This window comes from Mesoplodon densirostris, chromosome 14, assembly GCF_025265405.1.
Source record: "Mesoplodon densirostris isolate mMesDen1 chromosome 14, mMesDen1 primary haplotype, whole genome shotgun sequence".
Lineage (NCBI taxonomy): Eukaryota > Metazoa > Chordata > Mammalia > Artiodactyla > Ziphiidae > Mesoplodon > Mesoplodon densirostris.
Genome location: NC_082674.1, coordinates 31,789,720 through 31,808,409, shown reverse-complemented (window position 1 = coordinate 31,808,409; position 18,690 = coordinate 31,789,720). Strand labels below are relative to the sequence as shown.

At 36.7% G+C, this 18,690-nt stretch overlaps 1 protein-coding gene across 2 annotated transcripts in view; it reads left to right on the top strand.

Moving 5' to 3' along the window:
• MAP4K3 (mitogen-activated protein kinase kinase kinase kinase 3) overlaps nucleotides 1-18,690 on the top strand; it is a 194,259-nt gene that overhangs the window by 129,390 nt on the left and 46,179 nt on the right. The window contains exons 9-15 of one of the 2 annotated variants that reach the window (XM_060117941.1): nucleotides 4,461-4,592; nucleotides 4,787-4,849; nucleotides 4,935-5,016; nucleotides 5,118-5,228; nucleotides 10,007-10,085; nucleotides 14,422-14,480; nucleotides 15,746-15,808. In XM_060117941.1, the coding sequence (XP_059973924.1) occupies nucleotides 4,461-4,592; nucleotides 4,787-4,849; nucleotides 4,935-5,016; nucleotides 5,118-5,228; nucleotides 10,007-10,085; nucleotides 14,422-14,480; nucleotides 15,746-15,808 (589 nt within the window). The remainder of the gene's footprint in view (nucleotides 1-4,460; nucleotides 4,593-4,786; nucleotides 4,850-4,934; nucleotides 5,017-5,117; nucleotides 5,229-10,006; nucleotides 10,086-14,421; nucleotides 14,481-15,745; nucleotides 15,809-18,690) is intronic. The other variant, XM_060117942.1, reaches the window with a different exon arrangement.

Here is an 18,690-nt window from a genome sequence, read left to right as displayed (position 1 = left end):
TAATGGACTCTCTGTGCTTCCTGGACTTGATTATTTCCTTTCCCATATTAGGAGAGTTTTCAACTATAATCTCTTCAAATACTTTCTCAGTCCCTTTCTTTTTCTCTTCTTCTGGGACCCCTATAATTCAAATGTTGGTGCATTTAATGTTGGCCCAGAGGTCTCTGAGACTGTCTTCAATTCTTTTCATTCTTTTTTCTTTATTCTGCTCTGTGGTAGTTATTTCCATATTTTATCTTCCAGGTCCTTTATCCGTTTTTCTGCCTCTGTTATTCTGCTATTGATTCCTTCTAGAGAATTTTAATCTCATTTATTGTGTTGTTCATCACTGTTTGTTTCCTCTTTAGTTCTTCTAGGTCCTTGTTAAACATTTCTTGTATTTTCTCCATTCTGTTTCCAAGATTTTGGATCATCTTTACTATCATTACTTTGAACTCTTTTTCAGGTAGACTGCCTATTTCCTCTTCATTTGTTTGGTCTGGTGGGTTCTTACCTTGCTCCTTTATCTGCTGTGTGTTTCTCTGTCTTCTCATTTTGCTTAACTTACTGTGTTTGGGTTCTCGTTTTTGCAGGCTGCAGGTTCATAGTTTCTCTTGTTTTTGGTATCTGCCCCCAGTGGGTGAGGTTGGTTCTGTGGGTTGTGTAGGCTTCCTGGTGGAGGGGACTGGTGCCTGTGTACTGGTGGGTGGGGCTGGATCTTGTCTTTCTGGTCCGGTGGTGTGTTTTGTGGTGTCTGTGAACTTATTATGATTTTAGGCAGCCTTTCTGCTAGTAGGTGGGGTTGTGTTCCTGTCTTGCTAATTGTTTGGCATAGGGTGTCCAGCACTGGAGCTTGCAGGTCGTTGAGTGGAGCTGGGTCTTAGCATTGAAACAGAGCTCTCTGAGAACTCTTGCTGATTGATATTATGTGGGACCGGGAGGTCTCTGGTGGTCCAGTGTCCTGAACTTGGCTCTCCCACTGCCGATGCTTAGGCTTGACACCCAGCCTGAGCAGCAAGACCCTGTCAGCCACACAGCCAAGAGGGCTCCGCCCACATCACCTTACTTTTCCCTCTTGGCACTGGACTATGTGTGGACCACCACCCCATCCTCATCACAGAGGGATGCTTTCATGTAGGTAGATGTGGAAAGAATGCGTCACACACTGGTGGAGAGGTGGGGGGCTGGGCAGCTGATGGGCTCCAAATATGGCTGAAACTGTCAACACATTATATTTGAATGTAACCCCTCCCTACTAGAATCTTTTTGATGGTTTGGTATTCCATGGTGGTGTACTTCAGAATTTTTTTGTTTGTTCTTTTGTCATTTTTACTTTTATTCATTGTACTTGTCATTTGTGCTTTTCAATCAGGATTCATGTCTTTTAGTTCTGGGAAGTATTCTTACATTACTTCTCTAATAATTTCTTTGCTTTACTTTTTCCTGCTCTCTCTTTCTGGAACTCATTAGTTATATCTTAGACCACTTGGATTAATCCATTAATTTTCTGTCACTTTTCAAAAATCATTTTTGTTCTTCTTTCTATAAGATTTCCAAAGCTTTTAAGACTCATGCTTTCATGATGGAGGCTTCCCTCAAATGTCTAGTAACCCTTCTCTTCTGGTTTACATTGAAGAGCAAGGCACTTAAAGCTGATTCGTAGCCGTGTGTGCATGGGATGTGGCGTGTAAACCCAGTTTTTAGTATCCCAGAAATGAGTAGGTGAAGGAAGCTGAGGAACTCATTGTTATACACAGACTTCTACTGCTCCCAGCCCCTGCTCTCCTTTGTACCTGATATGTGTGAGTCTGAAGCCCCTCATCCAGTTTCTGTTGGTCTTTATCCAGTAGGAATGGGGAAGGAGTCATTGCTGGGCCTTAATAGATGGGAAGAGGAATCTGGTGGACTAACTATTCATTATTTAGACTTGACATTTGCAAATATACCTGTTTTCAACCTCAGTCTTAACTCTGCTTTTGTAAGTTTGTAACCCTAATTTGTCAGCCTTTCTGGGATTCTTAGGGGCTAAGAACCAGCTAGTTGGAACCTAGTCATCAGTAAAGTAGTAACTGATGTACATTAAATTTTACATATTTCTGGGGCTCTTGGCTTGCTGGTTGGTCTTGTCCTCTACACACACTTAGGTTTGTCCTTCCTCCTATTTGCCACATCATTTACTATTATTTCATTTCCAGTCCAAATATGTCTTCTGGATTTTTCAAAGATGATATGTTTATATTTCTCTTTTTTGTTCTTATTGTTTGGGGTTGATTTCTGAGAGGAATAAGAGCTTAAAGAGCTATCTGTTATTATTTTTAGGTACTCTGTCTCCTCAGTTTGATTTTAAACATCTGGAGGAGCTCTCATTGAATCTCCAGGGTCTGGCATGATTCTCTACACATGCTTAGTAAATGTTTGATATGATGATAACTGATCTCCAACTGAAGCTTCAGAGATTAAAAACTAATGTCATTTTTCTAATGATAGAGTAGGTAATATCTTGGGAGCATGTGAAATTGTGAATTGGGCAAAATAATGTTTTGGAACACTCCGACTCTTCAACTCTCTCTAGTATCATGTCTTTCCCACCTAAACTCTAGGGATGTAGGATAGAATGGAATCTCTCATTCATTGTGAGTAAGGTTGGCAGTTATTTGGTTAATCAAAAAAGCCTGTGGAATTGGCAAATCTCAAAATTAATACACTACACATGTACCTTAAACATTTTATTTCAATTTAAGACATGTGAGTGTACTTTTTTTGTTTTTTTTTTTTTGCCAATCATTTGATATAGGACCAAGGCCTTTTCTTTGCGTGGATAACTAGTTAGATGTAAATCATCCACATTTCCTGGTTTGTGTTTCTCTAAAATGCAGTCACATACAAAGCATGTGACTTTTCCAGTCAGGTTTATTGAGGTATAAATTTAGCCTTATTAGGTGTACAGTTCTATGAACTTTGAGACACTCTGTAGTAGTGAAAAATGCCACTGCAATCCGTGTAAAACATAGGTTCCCATCACCCAGGAAAGTTTACTTTTGTGCCCTTCTCATAAATTCTTTTGGCCCGTCTCTAGCCTCTGGCAACACCTGATCTGATTTCTGTCTCTACAGTTTTGCCTTTTCCCCCAGTGTCATACAGATGGAATTATGCAGTCTGTAGCCTTCCTAATCTTTTACAGCTATTATTTTCTTAACCTCATTTGCCAGATTTTTTGTTTTTTTGTCTTTAGAAACTTGTCTTTAACAAGTTTTTCTAAAGCATACACTTTAATTTTCATAACAGCTTACTCTTTTTACCTTCACAATAAATTAGTTTTTATAATATTTAATTAGATTATGTATTTATAATAACAAATATGACAAATAAACAGGTTCAGAGATGAGTCAGTTGATTGCGGTAAGCATGCAACTTAACTGGCAGGAGTACAAGTGCACTGGGTGGAACCTTTCACTCATATTTTTGTAGAGGAAGGGAGAACATCAGCTGCTGTGGCCAGCTAGTTAAGAATATGTCACCAGTGTGTACTTCCATCCTCTACTGGGGCATCTCCACAGCTGGCTGGAATCTAGCTATCAATAAAGATTAAGAACATTTTAAGACCAAGCATTTAGAAAGTTAGAGGGATTTTTTTTTTTTTTTTTTTGGTTAACTTACTGACATATTTGACTTTCCTGAAATCATACCAGGAAAACAAACATACTTGTAAGGCTGCCTGTTTAACTCACACTTTTGATATGTAAGAGTTCAAATGTTTATCTCAAGTAGTTCTTTTCAAAACTACTGCTTAGAATTTGAAATTTTTTATATTTGAAAATCAACATAATTATTTAATAAAATACAAATTTATAGAGGTATAATTAGAATGAGACTACAGTAAAGTTGAAAGAAATGAAAAATACTGAATTCAGGTAACTTTCATCTGAATAAATATATTTTTTTAAAAGCAGACACTCATTTTTATAACTTTTCACCAACCAATTAAGTTTATAGTAAATTAAGTTTATAGTAAATGTGAGTTAAGTACTAAATGAAGATTCTTGGTGCCCCAATAAATAGTATTGGTCAAGTGAAAACAGTCGGAGGCCAGATTGCAGTTTATTGACGTAAGAAGGAAGAGCTAAAAATGATAAGTTATTTATTACATGTTATGTCTCTATAGAATTTTGCATGTACAGAGGAAGAGAGATTGGTACAAATTGGTACATGTCGCTCTGTTATAGTTGTAAATTTTTATAAACCTTTAATAGTAAATAGCTTAACAAAGTAACAAAGGAGAAATCAGTAGGGGCTTGGGATCAGTAGAGTCTTATGAGATGTCGAGATCTTGGGAAATATGAGCCTTTTAAGTACTACATACTTATTTTTCAGATGTCAAGGCCTAAATAGGCCTCAGCGTACATAGTGATGGTGTGCTTCTGATGGGAATAAGAAGGAAAATGCAATAAATAGATTTTTCTTTTCTGGACTATTTCCTTCAGGATGGCTCCAGAAGTCGCAGCCGTTGAGAGGAAAGGGGGGTACAATCAGCTTTGTGATCTCTGGGCAGTGGGGATCACTGCCATAGAACTTGCTGAGCTGCAGCCTCCTATGTTTGACTTACACCCAATGAGGTCAGTGAGTCATAGTTAAAGAATCCTGTGCTTAAATTAAGGTCCCCTCCCCCCCCAGTATTATTTATTATGTCATGAACAAATAATATTCTTAGTCTTGCTTTACCTTATTTGGGAATTATAGTAATAGAATTAATATTATATATTAAAATATGCACTCTTAAAATGCTGTGTAATGGTTGTTGATTTTTCAGAGCATTATTTCTAATGACAAAAAGCAATTTTCAGCCTCCTAAACTAAAGGATAAAATGAAGTGGTAAGTATTTTTGTGTTATTTACTTTTATAGTCATGAGCAAAAAAATAATTGAAATTTTAAAATCTGATTTTCAAAATTTCTTAGGTCAAATAGTTTTCATCATTTTGTGAAAATGGCACTTACCAAAAATCCAAAAAAAAGACCTACTGCTGAAAAGCTACTACAGGTATTATTTTTGCCCTGAAATATGTCTTTTTTCAAAAGATAAAATGTCACTCAAACAGACTTCTAATAAGTGTTCTGTACTGTGTTATGTTATTTTTATAGCACCCATTTGTCACACAGCCTTTGACACGGTCTTTGGCAATCGAACTGTTGGATAAAGTGAATAATCCAGATCATTCCACTTACCATGATTTTGATGATGATGATCCTGAGGTAGGAACTGTTTTTACCAAGTAGTATATAACATATATGTATATATGTATGTACCTCTGAAAAATCAGTTCTTTTAAGTTCTGGATCTAGTTTAAATCAACTCTTGAGGGAAGAATTAACTCCTTGACTTTGGAAGTCATGAGCTGGACTTTTCCTATTGACTACTTATAGAGACTGTTTTCTGAAAATGGCAAAGGCAGAATCATCTAATCTACTTCTTGAAATTACTGTAGTTTTTTTAAAGTAGTCATTTTAGATGAAGTTGCAAATAAATAATCCATTGTAAAAGAGAATGCAAATGGGAAGCACCTACACAAGACGTTAGAATATACATAAAATTTCTATTCCATTTTCTTCTCAAAAAGAATCCTTGTACAATACTTCATGAGTTATTAGTGGTTAGTAGAAAGTATAGGATTGACTTTGTTAGTGACTGTTACCCTAATTGTCTGCTGTAGACGTGTTTAAAAATGAGCCAGTGTAGTTAGAGAATTAAATAACCCTAGTATCATGGGAGCGTTGGTATGAATGGAGGCTTCACTTCGGCTGGCATATGTAACATTCCTAACTCAGCTAATAATTGTGGCACCTAAGATAAACTCAGTATATGTGACATGTCAGAATTCTGTTATTGGGTCTGTAACTGAGCTGGATAGCCTTGAACTTGACTGGCTTTTGGAAGGTACTTAAAATGGGGTAAATTCCATTGATGATACTGAAGGAACGATAGCTCTCAGTGGTCAGAAAGGTGGTCTCAGATTGTCTTAGGTAAGAGAGAACCTTTCTATCAATTCATCATTGTTCTAGCTTGTCGTCTTTATACAACTATAAATAAGCTACTATCCCTTTGTTTAAAGGTCTGGAAAAGCATTTGAAAACAAAAAACTTAAGAACTGTAAAGTATTATTAACTTTATACTAGGGAGAAATTGGGTTTGTTGTTTTGCTTTATAAATTCTTCTATAATTTAATATACAGGTGTTCCTTCATTTGCATGGTAGTAAAGGACTGTACAAATGACCAAGTAAGGTGAAATCCTGCAAAGCGATCTTTTTTTTTTTTAAAGGATCCAACAGCATTTTTTGGCATGTAAATTTATTTATTTATTTATTTATTTATGGCTGCATTGGGTCTTTGTTGCTGAGCGGGGCTTTCTCTAGTTGCAGTGAGCAGGGGCTACTCTTCTTTACGGTGTGCGGGCTTCTCATTGCAGTGGCTTCTCTTGTGGTGGAGCACGGGCTCTAGGTGTGAGGGCTTCAGTAGTTGTGGCATGTGGTCTCAATAGTTGTGGCTCGTGGGCTCTAGAGCGCAGGCTCAGTAGCTGTGGCACATGGGCTTAGTTGCTCCGCAGCATGTGGGATCTTCCCGGACCAGGGCTCGAACCCGTGTCCCCTGCATTGGCAGGCGGACTCTCAACCACTGCACCACCAGGGACGTCCCCTGCAAAATGATCTTAATACTCAAGGAGAAAAATTATAATTGTTTTGTGACCTTAAAAATTTTTTGTTAGAAGATTGAAAACTCTCTTATTGTCAGTTTTAAATGTATGGGGGAATGAAAAAAATAGTAAAACTAATGATTTATTTAGTACATTGTAAAGTATTAGAACCTGTGAGAATTGTGTTTCTTTTCTTTGCTTAAAAAAAAAACACTTCCGGGCCTCCCTGGTGGCGCAGTGGTTGAGAGTCCGCCTGCCGATGCAGGGGACACGGGTTCGTGCCCCGATCCCGGAGGATCCCACGTGCCGCGGAGCGGCTGGGCCCGCGAGCCATGGCCGCGGAGCCTGTGTGTCCGGAGCCTGTGCTCCGCAACGGGAGGGGCCACAGCAGTGAGAGGCCCGCGTACAGCAAAAAAAAAAAAAAAAAAAAAAAAAAAACACTTCCATGGATTGTTTCATTATCAAGTAGTCTGTTTATTGAGTAGATTGCATAGTGTTTGCCTTCTTCTTGTCATATAACTTTATGACACAGAACAACTATCTTCTTTATGCTTTGGTGAATGTCAGATTCCTTTCTAAGTTCAGATCAGCTTCCAGTATTTTATCGTTCGAACGTTCAATGCATGAAATAACCTCAGTATTCCTGTGCTGTGAAATTTTTTGCTAGCGCCCCTTCTTTTGGGGCACCTTCATCCTTTTTATCAGAACTTCTTTCTTCACTTATATCAGGTTCACCTTCACTAAGTTACCCTGGCTATTGTGTCCACAGTCTCTTGAACAGTGGCAGTGTCAGCATTCTCACAGTCAGCTATTTTCTCCTGTAACTTCATTTATGTTTGATTCAAACTTCATTTCCAACATTATCCAGAGTTATCACTTTCTGTTTCTTCGCAGCAGTTTGATCTTTGTTGGCTAATTTCTTCTTTCAGTTACCAACTTCTGTAAAAATGTCACATGAGTATATTATCACTGAGAGACAAGGAGGCAACACAACTACACACTTTGCTGTCTGTGCATGAACTGAATAACAGATGCTCAGTGACCAGTCACAGACAGACTTTGAAAGTAGTGACGTGACTAGTTACAGATCATGATGTGCATCTGTTATTCACATAGTGATCTGTGGACTGACAAGCAGGCAGTGAAGTTTGTGTTTTATGCAATTATAATTAATATCCTGAATGTTGATAAGATTAATATACTGAATAATATACAATTAATGTTATATAAGATTATACAATTAATAAACTGGTGACTGAAATTTGAGCCATGTTATAGAGGACTAGTGTAATTTAACTCTATTGTAGTAACTGAAATTTGTGCATATCAAGACTACAGGACGAGGACTGCCTCTACTCTTTCAGTGCACTAGATGCTGCATTGTTGTCCCTTACTTCATCCTGTTTACTTGTTGTGCTGAATTATAAAGTCCTTTAAAATGTGTTTAAAGAGGAGAAATAATAAACCAAATATAGAAGCAACCTGTGGAATAAAGATGCTTCTGAAATTTTCTCATATAGCAGAGAAAGAAATTTCTCCTTATCAAGACTATGTTATTAGTATTATAATTGTTGGTTAGGGAGGAGGGTAACTTTTCTTCCCACCATAATTTAAGATCATACTTTCCCCGGAGAAATCTATAGTAATTTATACATATATAATACTACAATATATGTTATACATAATATGTAGTATCTAAGTCTTATTATTTGCAAATGATTTGTAATTATAATTGCTAAGTACTGTGTTGTCACTCAGAATTTGAATGCGTCTAACTAGCATTTCAGTACTTGCTGTGATACTATATAATACTGTGTGGAAATTGAATTCTCTTGAAAATATTTAGCACGTGTACTAGTTCTACTTTAGTCTTTAGTTGTTTTAGTTTAGTATACATTATTCACAGTGGAAGAAAGTTGACTTTTCATGTAGCGCTCCCATGTAGTTTCTATTTTAGAATTACTACACATTGAAGTAATGGTGATTAATAGCATTTTCTTCTCCTGTATGTTAACCCATGTACTAGGTACAGCATTATAAGATTTAATAATTTTATAATTGCACCGTTGAAGCTGGGAAAGTAAAACTGTTCTCATAGAAAGCATAGATTTCATCCAAGTTCACTGATAACAGCAGTATGTGTGACTAATCTAACATGATACCTATTTTTGCTTGTTTGTTTTTGCTCCACATATTGTGATCAAAAGTCCAGGGTTTTTCTTGTTCTGCGGCTAACTAGCTGAATGTCCTCATCTATAAAATGAAGATTAATACTTGTTTCACAAGTTTATTTTGAGGACAGAATGAGCTAAGGTATATGAAAGCACTTTGTAAACTACAAATCGCTGTGTACATGTAAAGTTTAAATACTTAATTTTTAAAATTATTTTTGCTACTGTTTTACTACATTGGTGTTTTAATATTTGGGTCTTAGATTCATATATTTTTATTTCCTGAGAAGTGCCTACACTGAGAATAGTTAACTTGGGTCCTGTTTTTGATTTGCCTTACAGAGTCTTAATTTGAGCTCAAATGTTTATGAATTACATTTTCCAAAAGATATGTGTAAGAGTGTATCACCTTCAAAGGTAGTAAAACTTCAAAGATAGTGTTTCACACACAGAAGAAAAAACCTATTTGGTACATGAAATAGATGCTGGCATCACCTCTTAAAGTGAAGCCTTAGAGTGTATAGAATGGAGTTGCAGAAGCTTTTCAAATAGGGCCTTTTTTACTCCATAAGGTTGGAGGAACGTCTGTGAATTAATAGTAAGAAGAGCATATCCCTACTTCACCTGCCCCCCAGGATATTTCTCTCTGAAAGTGACAGTACACATAGAGAGATTTTAATAAAAGGAAAGAAAATAGAGTGCTGCTTCTACAAGAAAAAGCATTAAGGTGGGGAAAATGTTGTGTTTGCTAGGTAAGAAAACCATAAATCATTAATGCCTTTAGCATTATTTCATTTCATTTATCTCATCCTTGATATAAGAAGTTGAGGCAGATTTTTTTTCAATTACAATTTTCTCCTCTGCAACAGGGAAAGCTAGCTGCAGCTTTTGAACAGCTGTTGTGTTGTTGAAATATTCAATTTTGAATATTTATTTATATTCAACTCATAGAACATTTATTGGGAACCTGCTGTGGATAACGTATATCCCTAATCTTAAGCTCCCAGTTTGAGGAGTAAGAAGCTTTCAGTTTCTGGTTGCCATTTTTTAAACAAATATTAACAAAGTTGTATTTTGTTCCCATTTTTATATAAAGAGAAGTATTTCTTTCATATTTGGGTAATTCTGTGGACCAGACTGTGGCTTGTCATTGATTTTGTTCTTTCCTAGCCTCTTGTTGCTGTCCCACATAGAATTCACTCAACAAGTAGAAATGTGAGAGAAGAAAAAACACGCTCGGAGATAAACTGTAAGTGTATCCTGTACACAGTTTATAATTTAACAATAAAAAATAAGATTTCAAGTTTTAATTTAGTTGCCATTATTTTTGCTTCATTTTCTTCCAAGTAGTTTTTCTTATTAGATGCTTTGAAAGGTAGAGTTTAATTAGGGCAGTAAGAATTTCATTTTCCTTACTCCTGAGGACTTTCTGGTGGTGTCTGGGGGCGTATATTTATGTTGTTTGGGAAGAGGAATAAAATTCCTAGAATAGGCAGGATTGAAGTAATCAAGGCAGTGCTCCCTAAACTTCCATGTGGATAGAACTTGCCTAGAGAGCTTGCTAAAATGCGGTTTCTGATTCAGTAGATCTGGGGTGAGACCTGAGGTTCTTTACTTCTAACAAGCTCCCAGGTTAGATAGAAGCTGATGGTCCAGGAGAGCCAGGAGAGGGAGAGGTCTGCACATGTAAAAGCTAAGTAAGGTAAGTAGGGACTAGCACTAGCACCATTTAATAGAAAACAAAAAAGAAATGCAGAGATGAATAGATCTGCCTGTGGGATGGAGTTGTACACCTGGTTAACAGCAAGCCCTAGATCTCTCGGCTTCCAGCCCAGCAATCTTTCGCAGACACGGCTCCACTTCAGAAACCACGTCAGCACGCCTGTGTGGCTTTCACACTGCAAGTCCTTTGTGAACCTTCCTTTGGAATTTTGGCTGGACCGTACACTGTGTTAAGTTCTTGGCAGAGTCTGGTGCTGGTGCTACCTGGAAATGCTCTTAAAAGAAGGAGATTCTTGAAAGAAAGCACCATCTACTTTACAAAAAGCCTGTGACTGGGATTTGTACTTTGCCTACAGTTAGTTGTGTGACCACATAAACTTAACCTTTGTAGCTCCCTCTAAAGCCATGTGATTTAAATTTGCTAATTTTTCCCCAAAAGTATTTTTCTGAAAATGGCAACCTTAGCATGTGAGCATTTCCCATTATTTTTTAATGTGCAAAAAGTAATTACAGTACATCTTTGTCATTTCTTTAATAATACAAAAGGTGATTAGAGCTGCCTTTGCAGTTAGAAAACCTTATGTGTTCAGTACTACTGAAAATCTAAAGTACTTTCTATCTTGTAATCCAATTCTGTTTTTAAATTGTATTGTCAGGCCCTTTCCTGCAAAGTACAGTTTCCTCTTAGCCATTCTTTACTAGTTGATATCAGTGATTCTCAGCTCCTAACTGCATATGTGTGTACATGCTATTTGAAACTATAGGTGCCTTTACCCTAGTTTTTCTGAGACTCTGATATGCCCTCCTTTTGATGGACATCTTCCCTTCTCCTGTGTTTGCCAGTAAGAAAGGTGTCGTTTCCCTCTAGTATGTTGAGGTAGCAACAGGATTAAAACCACCACTTCTTATAATTTGTGGGTTTGATGTTTGGGGCTTTAAAATCTTATGCAGTGTTGTAGTATCTGCTTTCTTAGGATGTTTTATGATTTTATGTGAGATGTGATATATAGAATAATCAGTCATGCTATTGACGATAAAGGCAGGCTTTAGAGAAAATAATTTATTTTAGTATTTGTATATATTTGTTGCTCTTGATAATGTTTTATGTTTACAATTACATGGTATCTCTCCATGCAACCAAGGTTTTCTCTTTATTAAACTAAATGGTGTTTGGGCAACATATATGTAAAAATTGGCTCACTTGCAGAAAGTTTGTTGCTCTTTCCCTTTTAGGAAGTCCCCTCTGCCTTCAGTTAAATATGATAAGCAAAGACTTGCTTTAAGAAGAAATAATTCTGGGGCTCTTCTTGTCTGCCATAGTAGGATCAGTTTTGACCCCTAATAGCTAGTGATGGGTCGGCAAGTGATCATGTCAGAGCTATTTCAAAGAAGCTAAGAAGGAGTTTTCATCTGGATAGTAAAATATAAATTTATGATGTGTTGCTTGACATACGTTCAAGGAGATGGTAGCAGAAACAGAGATCAAGACCAGTAGACAATTACAGATAAGTAGGAATTTTCGACATTATTAAGAACATCATAAATAGCACTGTAGCCTGAGATGATTGCCCAGCGATTATTTGAACAGTAGTTGGAATGTCCTGTGGCAGAAACTTATCATAACTTTAGGGAATTTGGAGAGAACAGAAGAGCGATACCAGTGTAAGGCATGAAGAATGAATCTCCGTAGGGACTTCGCTGTATGGGCTCCTGTCTCTGGAAAAGTGTTCCCACAGAGTACAGGGGTATTGAATACCTGCTACAGTTGGGGTTCTGTCCTTGCTATGAAAGTTAGTCTAGGGACTTCCCTGGTGGCGCAGTGGTTAAGAATCCACCTGCCGATGCAGGGGACAGGGGTTCAAGCCCTGGTCCGGGAAGATCCTACATGCCACAGAGCAACTAAACCCATGTGCCACAACTACTGAGCCTGTGCTCTAGAGCCCGCAAGCCACAACTACTGAAGCCCACAAGCCTAGAGCCCATGCTCCACAACAAGAGAAGCCACCACAATGAGAAGCCCGCGCACCGCAGTGAAGAGTAGCCCCTGCTCGCCGCAACTAGAGAAAGCCCACGTGCAGCAACAAAGACTCAACACAGCCAAAAAATAATAGTAATAATAATAAAAATGAAAATCTAAGACAGCATCCCTGCACCCCTGTACTTAGTGATTATGCAGTCTGGTGGAAACAGGCATGTTCACATGTGATGATAACACAAGGCAGATAATGCATGAAACTGTCCTCATGTAATTTTATTACAGATTTAATTTTGCCATTTGATGACAAGTTTAGGTGAGAGTTGTTCAGTAGGGCCTCTGTCAACGTGATATATGTATATATATGTGTGTGTGTTTGTGTGTGTGTGTGTATATATATAAAATACGCTTTAATACCTTACTAAAATCTATTTTGTAATCTTTGATGTGTGATCATATGTGAACAGGTATGAGGAACCCATTATTGAACAGCCTACTTATCTCTAAAGGCCAGAATTTGATATCTAGTGCATAACAGCTATAAAGCGTGTACATACTTCCTCACCCACAACTGGGGATCTTGTAGGGCTGCGTTTCTCAACCTTTTTTACTTGTGCCTCCTATTGCTAAATATTCAAATCTCATGGTCTCCTTTATTTGGCATTAACGTTCACAGTAAACCATACATACTAAGCTAAAATCAAAACAGTTATAAAATCATTGTACTTTTAAATCTCACTCACTTCCCTGCCTTGATTGAGAATTGCTGTTTTGGCTGAGCTCTTACTAGTTAAGCAGTGATATTATTTGTGACTGTCTGTTTTTCTTCTTTTTAATGCTTTATATTTGTGCCTCTGCTTTTATCTCAGTGGTCTTGAATGCTGTACGCAGGTTATAAAAGCAGATAATGACAATGATAATGAGATACAGAAATTAAAGGTCAAGGTAGTGAAACGTTCATTAAATTAGAATAGCAGGGGGAAAGGTGAATGTAGTACAGTCATATTTATGTTGGCTCTAGTATTTAGTTTATACTTCAGCTGCAGAAGTGTAGTTAGTTATTGTTGTATAACAAATTACCCCAAAATTTAGCAGCTTAAAACAATAAACCTTTATTATCTCACACATATTCTAAGGGTCAGGAGTCCAGGACAACCTAGCTTGGGTGGTTCTGCCTCAGGGTCTGTCATGACAATCAGGGTGTCAGCTGGGGCTGCAGTCTGCCGAGGGCTTAACTGAGGTGGAGGATTTGCTTCCAAGGTTACTCACGGAGCTGTTAGCCCAAGGCTTCAGTTCCTGGCAGTGTAGCCTCTCCTTGGGGCTGCTCACAGCGTGACTTCCTCCAGAGCAAGTGATCCAGTAGAGAGAGCCCAAGACAGAAGCCTTATCTCTGACGTTATACGCCATCATTCTGCCGGTTTCGTCTGGTCACATAGACCACCCGAGGGAAGTGGGAAGGAAGTACACAAGTTTATGAACACCAGGAGGCAGGACTCATTAGAGACCATCTTGCAGGCTGGCTTCCAGAAATAACTCTGCCTGAATTGCTGTCTGTATACCGAAGTACTGAGTTAAGATTGTCTGTATTTTATGCTGGGTCACAATGAAGTAGCACCTTAGATCCTGACTGTAACGTACACGTAATTTTGTTAATCATCTTTTTTTTTTAACTACAGAAAAGGCCTAGGATTATTAGATTAAGCTTTAACAGCTTAGACTTTCTTGGGTTTTTTCCAGCTAGCAGATTCTTTATTTAAATCTTTGGATTGTGATCAGTCTATGGTAGATGGTAAAATTAAATAGGTTTTGCTATGGGAGTAACTTTTTAAATTATTATATCATTAAAAATGTGGAAACAGATGAAGGCTTTACTTTTTTTCTCTTTTAGTTGGCCAAGTAAAGTTTGATCCACCCTTAAGGAAGGAGACAGAACCACATCATGAACTTGTAAGTAGTGTAGTCTTGGAATCTTAACACTGAAAGTAAATGTTTTCATTAGTCTTTGTGATATGTTGGTACTGACTACAAAAGCTAGTTATTAATATTTTCAAAGCATTTGGGGAAATAAAAAGGTAACATTCTAAAATTTGGAATAAATAAATCTGTGTTGCTGAAATTGAATATTTTCAAAATTATTTTAGGAGAAACTTACTAGTTTTACCATTCGCTGATTAAATGTTCTTAATGCTAGCCCTTTTTTTTTTGCTTTGCAGTTTTTGAGGGGCTTTTTACGTATATATTTATTAGGATAAATGCCACAATTTTAAACTACAGTGTTGGGCCAGTAATAGCATATCTTCTCATTAAATTTGTGGGCAGTTTTTTAAGAGTGCAAACCACCTTTTCTAAATATCAGGACAGAATCCAATCTCTTTGGAGCAACTGAGACTCAGGAGAGACTAGGTGTACAGAGCAGATTAAATTTATCGTTTATTTAAAGATTGCTAAAACATTCTTTTCATGATTCTCTTTTGTTAATTTTTTATATACTCCTTTCCAGATATATGATAAAATATTAGGTGCAGTCTCAGAAGCAAAATGCTGTACAAACATTTGAGATGTTAATATTCTATGGAAGAATAAAAAATGAGACTTAAAAAATGAACAGAATGAATCCTAATGAAATTACTTAACCAAAGCTCCAGATTATATGTTTCATTTTTTTCCCTTTTCTGCTTAATAATGAGAAGAAAGTAACTTAATGAGTGCTCAGGATTGAAGTGGGAACTTTCTTCTTAAACTTAATGCTTATTTTAACCCACTTGACTAAAGGCATACAAAGGGAGTCTTTAGCCTTTTAACTTAAGGAGTTGCTCTAATTCAGTATACCAGCATGGAGGAAAGGAATGCTAAAGAAAAATTCTTAAAATGATCGTGTTATAATACATAAGCCTGACCTTTATGTAGAAGATGGAGAAGGTTTAGAAGAAAACATAATCATGATGTTTATAAATGCCGATTGTTATTTTCTGCTTCTCTTTTTAACTTACCATTGCATGTATTTAAATTCTGTACTAATTTAGTAACTGTATTATAGAGCAAAGTTGTTGCACTGTTGCTTTTTTAGAAGCTCCTTAATCTGATTTGACTTTGCATTTACCTTAATAAAGTTATGTTAGCAGGACTTACTTCACTTGTGAGTTTCCCGTTGTGAATTTGTGGCTTTTAGTCTAAGTGTAAATAACTTGGGTTTCTTGGTCTCTGCTAAACAGCCCGACAGTGATGATTTTTTGGACAGTTCAGAAGAAATATACTACACTGCAAGATCTAATCTGGTATTTCTCATCTTCTGATTTTCTTTTGTCAGCGTTGTTTTAGTCTTAATTGCTTTCAGGGTTTTCTAATCAAACATTTGGTCCAGTTTTAATGAACCAGTTTAAGCATTGTTTTATAAGTCCCTGCCAGTTAGCAACCTACCATATATAAAGGATGATAGCAATTTTTTCTACACGTTAAATAAACATGTTTACTCGAATATATTATAACGTTACAACAAAAAGTTTTTTCTTTTTTATAAGAACACTTTGTTTTCTCACTCAGATATGGATTTTTTTCTTTAGAAATTACATTTCCCTATAAAAATGTCCCGTTTGAATAATGTGACTTGTTTTAGTGAACTAGAAACCATCCATATATATACATATCCATATATTACAAAAATAAAATATATATAATTTTAAAAAATAATTTACCCCTGATTAGCAGTGAAATCAGTCTCAGATGAAATTTAACTTTGTAGCATTATGAAGTATCCAGTTTTCTCAGGCCAAAATTTGGGTTATAAAAACTCCCTGAAGTTATAAATATTAAGGCTATCTTACCATTAGGTAAGAAAAGATGGGCAATTAACCCTAGTAAATATTAAATAGTACTTTTAATAGTTGCTATTAAATAGTTTTTTCTAGTTCTGTAGCTGGCCAGGGCCCCAAGTTGCCTCCATATTTACCCCTAGATTCCACTTTTCTACTTTTTCAATCGAATTTTCCTTCTCTTTCCTTCCTTTCTGCCTTAATGACATACCTCTTTCAATTCTGGTTAGTTGAAATGATTCTTTATATAAATTCCTATATCTATGCCCAGTAACATTTGTAGAACATAAAAGAGATTTTAGACATAATTTCTCTTTTAGGAAAGTTGCAGTCTTGGATCAGTGGAAAATACTTGTATATATAAACTCTTAGCCATGCAACAAAATGTACAGTGCACTGCCAAAATTTTTTCTGGTGGTGACTATTGATGAGGAAAGGCTAACATATAATAGGTATGGAAGTCAAAGAAGGAGGAAGGCTTTTGGGTTAATATGGTTCATCTGCCTTCTGGGAGGGACTAAAAGACTGATTCCAGTGTTGTATAGGAACCATTATATATTTTCCAGGAAAATAATGGACAGTTGACTACTAAGTGTCATGGGAATTAACGTGGGAACAGTCATTGGCACAGTTCTGAGAGACGGCAGATAAAGAGCTGAAATAATGGAATGGTCACACTACTACTAGAATTATGGGATTAGCTCAGAAAAGGAAGATTGAAGTCATCAAAGAGGAAATGATAGATGAAACCATGAGATTGCATGTGTTCCCCAGTTAGGTCTGAAGAAAGAAAGTACAGAAAATTAGTCACCACAGGGGTGATGCCTGTTTTGCAGTCAAAGGTAGAACCAACGCTGGAGGTGGGAAGAAGCAGTTGGAACACTAGAAGAGTCAATAAATGGCCCACAGAGGCCAGAAAGCATGAGGCCAGAATTAACCATGTGAGGGGACAAGTGAGGTGCAGTGCCGGAAGACAGCACTGCCAGTGATTTCTGGACTGAAAATTTCTTCAGGATCAGGCATATGTAGGCTAGAATGACAATAGTGACATTTGTTGTGGGAATAAAAGACCACAGAATCAAAAGTTTAAATTGACTGTTTTAGGTATTAATATTCTCCAGGAAAATACAACACCAAAACCAGAAATATACTACTTTTAGAGTTACAAATATTCTTTTCTCTACCCTGTGTGTAACTAGCCTAGTAACTTGAGTGAGTTATCATGGGTCTGTTCCCTAGAACTACCTCCCACACCCCTTACATAATCAGTAGTTTCTTATGATAGAGGGAGCCGCTGACAAGGGAGTCTTGTGACAGAGAAGGGCTTTAGGGACAATTAACTTGTGGATAGTTCTGGCAGAAGAGGGATGAATGAAATATTTGTCAGATCCTACTATTTATAAAATCAACCTTAAAAAGCCCACTTTTAATGATAAAAGCTAACACTTACCTAGAAGTTTTTTTAAACCAGGCTTTATATTCTAAACACTTTAAATATGTTAAATTATAATCCTTGTTTTACAAATAAGGGGTTTAAAGTGCATAGAAGCTGAAATCGACTTTAATCACCCAACTAAGTAATAGTGGAGCTGGGATTTGACCTAAGCACCCTGGCTCAACAATTCCAACCTAAACCACTATTGCCTCTACCCAACAATGTCAATATTTTTTTCCCACTCATACTGGTCTTGTGCTCATGCTCTCTCTCTTTTTAATCAACATATATGTTCCATAGTTATTTTTTTATTGTAGTAAAGTATGCATAACATCAAATTTACCATTGTAACCATTTTTCAGTGTACAGTCCAGTGGCATTAAGTACATTCATATCGTTGTGCAACCATCACCACTGTTGATCTCCAGAACGTTTTCATCTTCTCATGCTGCAACTCATTACCCATTATACAATAACTCCCATTCTGCCATTCTATTTTCTGTCTCTGAATTTTTCTATGCTCTAGGTACCTCATGTAAGTGGAATCATACATTATTTGTCGTTTTGTGACAAATAATGTAAGTGACTGGCTCACTTCTCTTGGCATAATGTCATAACATCTTCAAGATTTATCCATGTTGTAGCATGTGTCAAAATTTCTTAAGCCTGAATAATATTTCATTATATGTATAACCACATGTTGTTTATCCATTCATCCATCAACGGACACTATTGTGAATAATGCATCTGTGAACCTAGATATACAAGTATCTGTCAAGTTTCTGCTTTTAGTTCTTTTGGGTATATAACTAGAAGGGGAATTGCTGGATCATATGATAATTCTATGCTTGATTTTGGGGGGAATGCCATACTGTTTTCCATAGCTGCTGCATCATTTTACAGTTCCCACCAG